Source organism: Felis catus, chromosome D1 (assembly GCF_018350175.1).
Source record: "Felis catus isolate Fca126 chromosome D1, F.catus_Fca126_mat1.0, whole genome shotgun sequence".
NCBI classification, from domain to species: Eukaryota; Metazoa; Chordata; class Mammalia; order Carnivora; family Felidae; genus Felis; species Felis catus.
The window spans coordinates 115,220,485-115,233,430 of NC_058377.1; the positions used below are offsets into that span (position 1 = coordinate 115,220,485).

General features: G+C 55.2%; 2 protein-coding genes and 1 long non-coding RNA gene across 3 annotated transcripts; 1 reads left to right on the forward strand and 2 right to left on the reverse strand.

The window, feature by feature from the left end:
• LOC101100838 (interferon-induced transmembrane protein 3) lies at positions 1-1,150 on the reverse strand. Its single transcript, XM_003993816.6, has 2 exons — positions 792-1,150; positions 1-289 (listed from the first exon to the last, which is right to left on the reverse strand). Exons 1-2 carry the CDS (start codon positions 1,038-1,040, stop codon positions 98-100), a joined length of 441 nt encoding a protein of 146 aa, XP_003993865.1. The 5' UTR covers positions 1,041-1,150; the 3' UTR covers positions 1-97.
• A 1,565-nt stretch (positions 1,151-2,715) lies between these two features.
• LOC102900859 lies at positions 2,716-5,654 on the forward strand. The gene is made up of 4 exons (XR_441383.5): positions 2,716-2,777; positions 2,920-3,201; positions 3,325-3,511; positions 5,066-5,654. It is a non-coding gene; the product is annotated as an uncharacterized LOC102900859 (long non-coding RNA).
• Positions 5,655-10,796: 5,142 nt separating this feature from the next.
• On the reverse strand, positions 10,797-11,961 carry LOC101086846 (interferon-induced transmembrane protein 1). The gene is made up of 2 exons (XM_003993844.6): positions 11,664-11,961; positions 10,797-11,158 (listed from the first exon to the last, which is right to left on the reverse strand). The coding sequence occupies exons 1-2, from the start codon at positions 11,844-11,846 to the stop codon at positions 10,964-10,966; spliced, it is 378 nt and encodes a 125-aa protein (XP_003993893.1). The 5' UTR covers positions 11,847-11,961; the 3' UTR covers positions 10,797-10,963.
• Between the last annotated feature and the right edge of the window lie 985 nt (positions 11,962-12,946).

Sequence of the window (12,946 nt, forward strand, 5' to 3'; positions counted from 1 at the left end):
CACACACACACACACATGCTTTATTGAATTCAGTTGTAGACTGACGTGTACACAAAATGCTGTGACAGGAGTGATGGCCTCAGGCCATGGACAACTGCTAGTACCCTCCATAACCTTTCATCATTTCTGAAATTGCTTGGAAAACCACCAGTGAGCCAGTGAAGAAAAGAATGATGAACGTAAGGGTGAGAAGGATGCCCAGGACCAGGGCCCAGATGTTCAGGCACTTGGCGGTGGAGGCATAGGTCTGGGCCCCGATCACGTCACCCACCATCTTCCGGTCCCTAGACTGGGGAGAGGAGATGGAGAGGGGGATCAGGGGCGGGTCCTGGCGAGAGCCAGGCCGGTCCCCGTCCACAGCAGCCTCCACATGCCCTTCGCCCCGGTCGGGGACCCACCCCCCTTTCCCAGAGCCTGAGCAGGACAGTGGCCCTTGGGTCCCGTCCCTCCTGGGGCCTCCAGCTCCTTCTTCAGACTCTCGGCCTCTCCTGGAGACCCCAGGGCGCCCCCTCCCTCTGCGTAGGTCCAGTCACTGGCCTCTCCCACTGAGAGGAGGCTTCTGGTGAGTTCCTTTGTTCTTTCTGGGAGAGCCCTGGAGCCACATCTCAGTCTGAGGGATGTCCTTGGGAACTGGGGACAAAGGCCACTCTTGGCCATCCCCGGGCCCCTCCTGCAGCCTCACTGCTACCACACATGGACTCCCCATCCCCCCCCACATGCCCTCGGGGCAGGCGGACCTCCCCAGGCTCACCTGCACTTTCTGGGAGAACCCCCCCAACACACACACCCACCTTCACGGAGTAGGCAAAGGCCACGAAGCCCAGGCAGCACCAGTTCATGAAGATTGTGTTGAACAGGGACCAGACGATGTGGTCGGGCACGGACGTCTCAGTCTGGATGTTGATCACGGTGGTGGCCATGGGAGCTGGGCTCTGGGGCCCCCCGAGTACCGCCACCTCATGCTCCTCCTTGAGCATCTCATAAGTTGGGGGGACACCAGTGTGGGTGCCAGGAAGGAAGGGCTGGGCATTGCGGTTCATGGTGCGAGACGGAGGTGCTGCGGTCCGAATGCTGGGGCTGCTCAGGGCTCTCCCCTCCCGGGTAGTTTCGATTTCTTCAAAGATTTCCTTTTCATGGTGGTTTGGGGAATTGGGAATTGGTTGGGCACTAGGAGGGCGTGACCAAGCACTTGGTGTCAGGTTACACCAGGGCGGGGCGGGAGGAAGGGCTGTGGTCTCAGGGGGGCTTCCTGTCCCCGGCTCTCACTTCGGGTCCTGGGTCCTGTCTCCGCTCCCCTACCACAGCCTCTGTCAGGGGTGTGTGTGGGCCCTGGGGACTTTTCCTCAGATGTGAGTCTCCCCACCCTGCCCCCACCCCAGCCCCAAGCCTGCTGCAGGCTCCCATACGGACTCCACACTGCAGCCCCCAGAGAGAGCCCCCGAAGCCCCAAAGCCCACACCTCAGCAGTCACAGGCCTCCTCTCTGTCTGGACTCTGTTGACTTTTCCTGGCTCTGAAGTCCACGTTCCAGCGGTGGGGCGGCAGGGCGGGGGGTGGGAGGGAGCGCTGGCAGGTCAGGACCCAGCAGCCTGTGTCGCCTGCCCTGGAGGGAGCCTCTAGCATCTCCCAAGGGTGCCGGAAACCAGGAGCCGGCTGTGGTGGGAGAAAGGAGGATCCGGGCCATTTGGCAGCTGCTGGGAGCACAGGGCCAGCTTTCCTGAACGCCCCATCCTTCCTCCCTCCCTCCTGCCCCATCGTGTCACATAGGTGTTGTCTGGGGGTCATGGTAGGAAGTCCCGGTCATCTTCTTCCACTGTCAGGCCCATGCCCCCCTTCTCAGGACAGACTCAGGTCAGCTTTGTCGCCAGGACACCGCTCTTTCTAAGAGTAAAGGGTCAAGTTGCTCTCTCACTGCCTGTGGTCCTGGCCCGCGCGCTGTGGGTGCCGATGGCCGGGTCCTGGCCTGCCAGGAGCTCTTGCCTTCACCCTGGAGGCCCTGTGGCGTCCAGGCCCCCAGACCAGCCTCAAGTCTGGGTCTCGGGCACTGGGGCCCCTCCCTGGGTCCCCTCCCCGTGTGTCAGCTGCTTCCTGCACTTACCACGTCTGGTGTCCCCTGGAACCCACGCCTGCGTTGAACCCTGCCTGTCGAGGGCCCTGTGTGGCTCCACTGCCCTCAGGGCTGTCCCCACTAAGCGAGCCCGTGTGCACATGGGCAGTCAGAGGGCGGAGAGGGAGAGAAGCTGGCCCCGGGGCCCCGCGTGGGGTGAGGGCGGTGAGGGGCTGGGACGGATGCCTGCAGGCCCCAGCGGGGTGCCACCAGTCTGAGCCCCGATGCGCTGCCCTCTCCGGTGTCTGTGGGATGCAACCCCCACCGAGGTCATTCGGAGCCACCCACACGCTGCCCCTGCTTGTGGAGCGGAGACGGTGGGCAGTAGCTCACCTGTGTGTCCCTTTCCACCACGTGGCTGCTAAAGACGTCCCCTCTCGTGCACGAAGGTAAAACGTGCTGACAGCTTGCCGAGGGATGTGTTCTGCCTAATCATATGTATTTTGACTCTCATTTGTCCGTTTAAAAAATTTTTTAATGTTTGTTTATTTTTGAGACAGAGAGACACAAAGTGTGAGCAGGAGAGGGGTAGAGAGAGAGGGAGACACAGAATCCGAAGCTGCTCCGGGCTCCGAGCTGTCAGCACAGAGCGCCACATGGGGCTCGAACCCACGAACCATGAGATCATGACCTGAGCTGAAGTCGGATGCTTAACCGACTGAGCCTCCCAGGTGCCCCATTTACTTTATTTAATTTAAAGGGTATATGATTTAATTTTTAATCAGGTAAAATTTGCATAACACAAAAGTTTGCCATTTTACCCATCAAAAGTGCACAATTTACGTGGCTTTTCCTATTTCTCGGTCTGTGCAGCTCTCACAACCACGTGGCCCTGAGCGTTTTCCCCGTGGCAAACGAAACCAGGTACCCATGATGCAGTGCCCACATCTGCTGAACCTTACTTCCTAGAAGGGCCTCTCCGCCTTCTGTGTGGTTGGATTTCCCTTCTGTCACGCATTCCGTGCAGGCCTGTAAGCCTACGGGCCGCGGCCTTCTCGTTGGCCTTATCTCACTGAGCTCATGCTTCCAGTGCTCACCCACGTGGCCACACAAATCAGAACTGCCTTCCTTCTGATGGGTGACAGGTATTGTACGGTAAGGGTACCATGTATTTGCTTCTTCAGTCATCAATTTACAGACATTTTTGGTTCTTATGAATAATGCTGTTGGAAACACTTGTGTGCAAGTTTTGTGTGAACACGTTTTTCTGCCCTTCAGTGCATTCCCAGGCGTGGAAGGACTGAGTCATGTCAGAACTTTCTGAGGAGCTGCCAGACTGTTTCCACAGCATGTATGACAGCTTCTACTTCTCCCATCCTCACCAACACTTGGGGTACCGTAAACAAGTTAGAGCCGCTCCATTGACTGTCAGTGCTGTGTCCTTGTGGTCTGGCGCGTGTCCTTGGTGAGTGCTGCCACGAGACCCCTTCTCACCTGCTTGGGGGTCGTTCATGGGCCTGCAGAACGTCTGGTCGAGCCTTTGTCCTTTTACTCATCGGGCTGTTTGTCTCCTGGTTGAATTGTAACAGTTCTTTTACATTCTGAACACCAGCCCCTTATCGGATATGGGAATTGCAAGAATTCTCTCCTAGTTTTCTGGTCGCCTTCTCACTTTCTTGAGAGAGTCCTCTGAGGCACAAACGTGTTAATTCACTGACGCCGTGCGATTTATCCATTTTTGTTTGTTGCTTGTCTCATGTTTAAGAAGCCCGTTGCCTAATCGAACCGTTTTGTCTGTGTAACCGTTTTGTAGTTTTAGCTCTTATATTGGGTCTTTGAAACATTTTGAGTTAATGTTTGTATACTTCGCAAGATAAAGGTCCATCTCCGTTCCTTTCCGCGTGGATGTCAGTTGCCCAGCGCCATTTTGGAAAGGTATTGGCCCCCTTGTTGAATGTCAGTTGACCACAAAGTACAGGGTTATTACTGGACTCTAAATTGTATTCCGTTGGCCTGTGTGCCTGTCCTCACGCCAGTGCCACACTGTCTGGATTACTACGGCTTCATAGGAAGTTTTGAAATCACCAAGTGCAGGCCTCCAACTTTGTTCTGATTTGTCCAGATTGTCTTGGCCTGATGATTCCATGTGAATTTTAGGATCCACTTGACCATTTCTGGAAAGAAAAAAAAAAAAAGAACAACAAAGAACGCAGTGGGAATTTTGATGGTGATTACATCAAAACTGTAGATAAATTTGGGCAGTATTGCCATATTAACCATATCAAGAATTCAGGGGTGCGCACGTGGGTTGGCTTTTGTTTATTTATGCTTCTTTAATTCCTCTCAGCAATCATCTGTAGCTTCCAGCACACCAGTCTTGCAAGTCTGTGGGTAAATTTCTTACCAAGCATCTTAGGGTTATGATGCTGTTGTAAATGGAACTGTTTCCTTGGTTACATCATAGGGTTGCTCGTTGTTGGTGATTTGCATGTGTTGCTTTTGTCCCCTGCAATTTTGCTAATCTCTTCAATTTTTTTAGTGATTTTGTTAAGATTGTCTATTATAAGGTCATGTCATCTGCATGTAGAGATAGTTTTAGTTTTTCCTTTTCAATCTGGATGCCCCCACTTTACATTTTCTTGCCTTGTTGCCCTGATTGGAACCTTTAGTCCAATGTCGGCTGCACGTGGAGTGAGCACACATTATCGCCTCGTTCTGGATCTTAGGGGAAAAGCTTTCAGTCTTTCATCATGGAGTGTAACATCAGCTGTGAGTTGTCCATAGACGTCCTTTATCAGGTTGACGAATTTCCCTTCTATTTCTAGGTGTGTGTGTGTGTGTGTGTGTGTGTGTGTGTGTGTGTTATCATGAAAGGTTGTTGGATTTTGTCAAATACTTTTTCTGCAGGAACTGAGATGATCACATGGTGTTTTTTCTTCATTCTTTTAATATGGAGTATTATAGTGATTGATTTTTTTAAATTGAAGGAGAGTTGACACGCAATGTTAACTGGTTTCAGGTGTACAACGTAGTGATTCCACAAGCCTGTCTGTTATGCTGGGCTCAGCACAAGTGTAGCTGCCATCTGTCACCACACAACATATGACAACGTCATTGACTGTATCCGCTCTCCTGTGCTTTTCATCCTCGTGACTCACTCATTCCATAAGTGGAAGCCTGTACCCCCCACCTCCCTTCCCTCTGACAACGATTTTGGCGTCATTGGCCTTCTGCGTGAGAACCTTTGTGGTGGGGCCAGCCAGGTGCGGACATGGACATCAGCTGACCTGGTGGCAGACCTGCCCACGTAAGCAGGGTTGTATAAGATCACCAAGTCAGAGCTCTGAGTGGGCCCAGTACCAATGCATTAGAGGACACAGTGGAACGTTCCAGATCAGAGAGGCCCTTTTTATCCCCGCATGTGCCGGAGCTCCCAACATTCTCTCTCCTGGGACCCTTTGGAGAAGGCAGAGGCTTCTGTGGGGCAGACACTCAGCATCAGCGTGGAAAAACTTCCCTCTACCCTTCAAAAACTATTTTGGCTAAGTTGACATGAGAACGATTAACAGGAGAAAATAAAATTTAATTTTGTATGTTTAGAAACCCCACATACACGAGAGGTTCAAAAACAGGAAGGTCTATGCCATCTAGAGCACGGGAATGGGTTAGGGTCAGGATCAGGGTCAGGGTCAGGGTTAGGGGTGAGGGTCAGGGTGTGGGTGAGGGTTAGGGTTAGGGGCTTTGGCTTCAAGAGAAGAGCAGTAAGTGTAGATATGTTTGCCCTGGCATACAGAGGGGTCACTCAGATAACATTCATCCTCGGTAAATGCTCTCATTCTGTGAAAAACCTTCAACTTGGGTTCTTTTAGGCAGTTACCAGAGAGGCAAGAGTTTTGGGGTTCACCATCTGAGATGAGCGGCTGCGGTCAGGATGCTGAAGGGTGCTCTGACTCCTCCCTCCCCTGGCAGTTTCGATTTCTCCAAAGTTTCTATTTCCTAGCTTTCAAAAGTTGTAAACTGGCTGGGTACCAGGAGGGTGGATGAGGGACAGAGTGTCAGGTTACACGAGGGCAGGGCTTGACGCTGAGGAGGTAGGGGGAGCTTCCTGTCCTGGCACTCAAGTCAGGCCGGGTCAGCTGCTATCCCACTTCCCTATTGAGGGGTGTGTGTGTGTGTGGGGGGGGCCTGGAGACTTTCCCTCAGCCCTGGGCTCTCCCCACCGTCTACCTGCTTTGTTGGGTCTCAGCTTTTTAACAACCAGTGTTGTGCCTGGACCTGCCCTGGTGGTTCCTAGGATTGCAAGAAACCCTCCAGCTATGACTCTCAGGAAACTCTGAAAAACTTTAAAAATATCAGGCCTGGAAATCACACAGCACAGGTGTGGCCACAAAACAAGTTCAGGGTGTGGGTTGGAGGGAGGGGGATGTAGAGGGGGAAGGGAAGAGGGAGAAGGAGAGAGCGCATGTGAGCTGCCAAAACAGAACCCCAGGAAGTTAAAGCACAGGAAAAGAAAAGACAAGCGGCCCAAATAGTCCATTATCAGAACCAATCAAGATGTGTCGCAGCTGGCCATGCACATCATGTTGTTTGCGTGCTCTCAGTGTGTTCACTGGAGACAGCCATCTTCGAAATGGGCACCTCTGCAATAAATGACTGAGTCAGGCACTTGTATTATTACATAGAAGGGAGGAAGGCAGGCAGGCAGGAAGGAAGGAAAGCAGGCAGGAAGGGAGGAAGGAAGGCAGGCAGGCAGGAAGGGAGGGAGGAAGGGAGGAAGGGAGACAGGAAGGGAGGAAGGAAGGCAGGAAGGGAGGAAGGGAGGTAGGAAGGGAGGCAGGAAGGGAGGAAGGGAGGCAGGAAGGGAGGAAGGGAGGCAGGAAGGGAGGAAGGGAGGGAGGAAGGGAGGCAGGAAGACAGGAAGGGAGGCAGGAAGGGAGGAAGGAAGGGAGGAAGGGAGGCAGGAAGGGAGGAAGGGAGGGAGGAAGGGAGGCAGGAAGACAGGAAGGGAGGAAGGAAGGCAGGAAGGGAGGAAGGAAGGCAGGAAGGGAGGAAGGGAGGCAGGAAGGGAGGAAGGGAGGCAGGAAGACAGGAAGGGAGGCAGGAAGGGAGGAAGGAAGGCAGGAAGGGAGGCAGGAAGGGAGGAAGGAAGGCAGGAAGGGAGGCAGGAAGGGAGGAAGGGAGGCAGGAAGGGAGGAAGGGAGGGAGGAAGGGAGGCAGGAAGACAGGAAGGGAGGAAGGAAGGCAGGAAGGGAGGAAGGGAGGCAGGAAGGGAGGCAGGAAGGGAGGAAGGAAGGCAGGAAGGAAAGGAGGAGGGAAGGAAGGGAGGAAGGAAGGCAGGCAGGAAGAAAGGAAGGTAGGAGGGAAGGAAGGAAAGGAGGAGGGAAAGGAGGAGGGAAGGAATAGAGGAAGGAAGGCAGGCAGGAAGGGAGGAAGAAAGGCAGGAAGGGATGAAAGAAGGAAGGAAGAAAGGCAGGCAAGAAAGAAGGAAGGAAGGAAGGAAAGTAGGAAGGAAGGAAAGTAGGAAGGAAGGAAAGGAGCAAGAAAGAAGGAAAGAAGAAAGGAAGGAAGGGAGGAAGGGAGGAAAGAAGGCATGAAGGGAGGAAGGAAGGTAGGAAGGGAGGAAGGAAGGCAGGAAGGGAGGAAGGAAGGATAAGGAAGGAAGGAAGGAAAGGAGGAAGGAAGGAAGGGTGGAACAAAGACAGGAAAGAAGGAAGGAAAAAAGGCAGGAAGGCAGGAAGGGAGGAAGGAAGGAAGGCAGGAAGGAAGGCAGGAAGGGAGGAAGGAAAAAAACCCATCAAGGGCTTACCTTCATTCCCCCACACCAGACCCAAGCCTTCCGGAAGGTGCCGGAGTCCAGCCCCAGCAGGTCCAGGGGTTCCCGAAGGATGAACGGCATCGGCGAGAATAACAAATGGACACGACAGCAGTGTGTCCGACTGGCCGCTTTACTGTGGCAAGCCTGGCGTTCTATTTGTTAGCGATTTCCTTGTAGCGTGCGTCACCTACGCTTCTCGGCTTTACCTAATTCTAAACACGTTCCTTTGTGTAATCGCCCATCAAGGAACCTCATGGTTATTTTCTTGTAACGTTCCCTCCTGGCCTTTGCTTATCGATTAATTTCTTCATATTATTTTCATTATGTATCTACGTTTATTTATGGTCTATAAAGCATTTGCTTTGCTATTTTCGTGAAAGGTCATCTAGCTCTCAACACCTCGAGTGGAACGTTTACAGGGACATGACTTCTTAATTGTTCCTTTGAACTGTTTGCGGTAGAAGGAACAAAAGTATTCGCTTTGGTCTGGGGTGCCTGGAGGGAGCCAAGAGGGCTGGGAACCCACGCCTTATGCGCTCCCAGAGAGACAACGTATACCTGGGAACTAATGAACCATTCTGTACCTTAACCCACCAGGTCCAGTTACCATCTGGAATGCCTCCTGGGGGCCAAGTGGGCCTAGGGGTTGGAGCAACTCGTAGCCATAGAGACACTGCTTTGTTGCCGGAGTGGGGCTTTCGAACCCGTGTGCGCCCCTCCCTGGCTGGGAACATATGGGGCTATCCTTCCTTTAGGTAGGGGACGGGCAGGCGGGGGTGGCACCGGCTGGATATAAGGTTTCTTTTTTGTCCTGGGGGTCATCCCCAGAAAATATCCCTGAGTTTGCCCCCACGGGTTTCTTTTGAATCATCAGTGCCAATTGGACCATGGGGATGGCCATGATGAGTAAGAGGAGGGATACCAGTAGCTTCCCATTCGGAGGGTCGCTGTGCGTTGCCCTTCCGCCGGCTGCCCGGGGTGTGCTATCAGGAAGGCTGGATGGATCGGCTCCTGGCATGGAAGGCCTCACTGTCCATGTGCGTGGCTCCTCCACCAAGGGACCCAGGGGTTCGTGGCTGGGAGCTTCTGGGAGCACATCTGTCCTCCCTACCCTCATCCCCAGTCAGGACTGAACAGGGCATCTCAGGAGTCCTGCCAGTCTGTCTCCCTCCTGGGATCAGTCCACGCAAAGCCGGAAGAGAATATTCCCTCCCAAGTGCTCTTTGGAAAAACTTGGGATGCCTCCCACCTGCGCGGCCCTGCCCATCTCCCTCTACCCCACCAGCTGGCCAGCCGACACCACCCCCACCTCCCACTGCCCACCCCCACCCAAGCACTGCCTACCTCCAGGAGACCCAGGACGCCTTGGCCAGGTCGGTGCCAGAGCTGGAGGGGGGCTCTGAGGACCAGGGCTGTGCAGGGCTGGGCCCCTGCAAGCCCACGGTCAGTACCCAGGACCTTACTGCATGATGCCTCGGCTCTCACCTGTGATTTGCAAAAGCTGGACATCATGAGTGTTTGTTGGCTACAAGAGAGGGTCACCTGTCTAGCAGGACCGTAGACCCAGGTCACTGCAGCTCAGATGGGGTTATGCCCAATATGACCGTCCTTTTTGAGAGCTGCCTGATCTGGGAATGTGAGACCCACGCAGCCCATCCGGCTGGGGAATGGGGGCCTGAAGCACATGGCCGGCCCTTCCCCTGACCCTGGCTGGCCCCTGGGCCATCTGGAGCAAGCCCTTCCGGGACCCAGAGGGCCGGATCCACCAGCGTCCCCTCTCCACCCCCCACCTGCCTGGGGCCGTCCCACTGCCGCTCACACCCCTGGGACCCCTGCGCGCTTCACGGCCCACCCAGGGCACCCCAACCAGAGTCCCGCCCAGGGACAGGGTGTGCACAGGTGGACACCGGGGGTGTGGACCTTGTGCGGGGACTGAACCGGGAACCCAGTGTGAAGAGCTGCAGACGTCAACAGGAGGGGAGCCGCAGGGCCTGACCTGGCCCCACCGCAGGAACCCAGGCGAGCCTGGCTGTCCCAGCGGGCGAAGCGCACGGAGACGAGGGGCTCCCTCCCTGACCGCCGCCTGTGGCCACCGGGACTCGCCAGCCAGCCTCTCCGGGGTGGCTGTGCAGGGCCTGGGGGCTTGGCCACCACAGTGCGACCCCACCCAGTCCCTCTGGGGCCTGGGACAGGAATGCCTGCCTGGGGCAAGCTCTTCCTGCAGGGCTGAGGATGGCCTCTGGGTCCCCAGGTGCAGCCTGGGCTCTGGCAAAAGCTCACACCAAGGCCTGAGGCCCCAGCGGCTGGGAGACCCTTCCTGGGGCACCGGGCAGTCGCTCCCCCTGCAGGGGCAGTCGCTCCCCCTGCAGGGCCGGTTCCGTTTGGGTTGAGGGAGTGAGTCCTTCCCCTCAGGCTTCCTGTCCATCGGGGCCTCCTCGCCAGGTCTGATGATTGGCTTCTGCAGTCAGCCCACGGTGGAGAGCTCTATCCCCACCCCCAGCCCCAGAGGAGCAAAGACAGAGCTGGGGGGCTTGCCGAGTGCGGCGAAGTCTAGAACTCCCAGGAGGGGCTGGGAGCCCGCGGCTCCGTCCGTCCGCTGCGCCCACAGGTGCCAAACCCCACGGCCATCCCAGAGGGCCCGAGCTGCCCGTTCCCGTTCTCTCCAGCACCACCCTGCCACACACCTGGGGAGGGACCCTCACCCTCAGGCCCAAGGGTGCTCTGCACACGGGACCTCCTGGCGCCAGGGTCCCCTATCCTAGGACCCCGGTGCAGCTGTTGTTCCCAGCAGGAGGCCAGAAACCAGCACCAGCTGAGGACATGCCCTGCCCCAGCCAGAGCTGCACAGCTGGGCAAGGGGGGCGGTGGGCTCGGTCTCAGGGGCAGGCTGGCGACTCCCGGCAGGGCCCCCCACCCAGGAGACGTCACCGCACCGTCACACACAAGGGTACTTTATTGCGTTCAGTTGTGGTCAGGGAAGTCTGCTCAAGCACAGGGTACAGGGGTGGGTGCTGAGGGACGGGCCCAACACAACAGCCCAGGAAGCATGGGAAGCACAGCCACAATGGATGCTGGAGGACTGGTGTCTCCTGCCATGAGCAGCTAGTGGTGGCCTCTGCTATTCTGCATAACCCTTAAAATGATACTGTAGGCCGTCAAGTAGGCAATCACCAGAAGAACAATGAATCCAATGGTCAGAAGGATGCCCAGGACCAGGGCCCAGATGTTCAGGCACTTGGCGGTGGAGGCATAGGTCTGGGCCCCGATCAGGTCACCCACCATCTTCCGGTCCCTAGACTGGGGAAAGGAGATGGAGAGGGGGATCAGGGGCGGGTTCTGGCGAGAGCCAGGCTGGTCCCCGTCCACAGCAGCCTCCACATGCCCTTCGCCCCGGTCGGGGACCCACCCCCCTTTCCCAGAGCCTGAGCAGGACAGTGGCCCTTGGGTCCCGTCCCTCCTGGGGCCTCTAGTTCCTTCTTCAGACTCTCGGCCTCTCCTGGAGACCCCAGGGCGCCCCCTCCCTCTGCATAGGTCCAGTCACTGGCCTCTCCCACTGAGAGGAGGCTTCCGGTGAGTTCCTTTGTTCTTTCTGGGAGAGCCCTGGAGCCACATCTCAGTCTGAGGGATGTCCTTGGGAACTGGGGACAAAGGCCACTCTTGGCCATCCCCGGGCCCCTCCTGCAGCCTCACTGCTACCACACATGGACTCCCCATCCCCCCCCACCACATGCCCTCGGGGCAGGCGGACCTCCCCAGGCTCACCTGCACTTTCTGGGAGAACCCCCCCAGCACACACACCCACCTTCACGGAGTAGGCAAAGGCCACGAAGCCCAGGCAGCACCAGTTCATGAAGATTGTGTTGAACAGGGACCAGACGATGTGGTCGGGCACGGACGTCTCAGTCTGGATGTTGATCACGGTGGTGGCCATGGGAGCTGAGCTCTGGGGCCCCTCCAGGATGTCCACCTTATTGTCCTTTAACATCTCCAGCTTTGGAATGAGCAGCCGTCCCAGGTGAACAAGCGTTGGGAAATGAGTTTCTGATGCAGAGAGGGAGCAGGTGTGGTCTGGACCCTGATAGGGAGCTTAGGGCCCCTCCTTCTCCAGGGTACATTTAATTTCTCAGAAGTTTCTCTTTCCTGTTTTGCATGTGGGTGAAACTGGCGGGCACTAAGGAAGTCGGCCAGCTACTGAGTGTCAGTTTCCACCAGAGCATGGTGGGACAAAGGGCTGTGTTTACCTCGTCTTTACTTTCTGTTACTATAATTTATGTAACTCGTATTCTATATGACTTGATTAAAATTTTTTTGAATGTTTTTATTTATTTTTGAAGGAGAGAGAGACAGAGCATGAGTGGGGGAGGGGCAGAGAGCGAGGGAGACAGAATCCGAAGCAGGCTCCAGGCTCCGAGCTGTCAGCCCAGAGCCTGTCGCAGGGCTCGAACTCACAGACTTCGAGATCAAGACCTGAGCCGAAGTCGGACGCTTAACCGACTGAGCCACCCAGGCGCCCCTTGTATTTTTATTCATGTAAAATGCATAACAGAACTTGCTGCTTTCCCCATTTTACGGTATCATTTAGTGGCTTCTTGTACACTCTTGATGTGCAAACATTACTCATAGTTAATCACAGAACATTTTTGTCACACAGAAACCGAATCCCATATGGATCATTCAGTCCTTCCTGATTTCCTCCTCTCCCAGCTCCTGGCATTCAGTGATCTCTTTGGCATCTCTCTTGATTTTCCTCGTCTGGAGTGTCATGTGTATGGCTTTGTGTAATGTGTGGTCCTCTGAATGCCTTCTTCCACTTCAAATATTGTTTGGAAGCTGAATTTTGTTTTAGCATCTGTCACTACCTCTTTCCTTTTGATGGCCAAGTAATACTCTGTCATATGGATATACCACATTTTGCATCCAGTAGTAACTTGCTGGACATTTAAACTGTCTCCGCTATTTGTCTACTATTAATAATGAGTGTTTCATTCACTCAGTGCCCAGTAGTGGATTCTGTCTCATTATCTGAAGAACTCTGCCATAGTGTTTTCCCTACTGGCTGCACGGTTCTATCTCACAGCTGCGGGT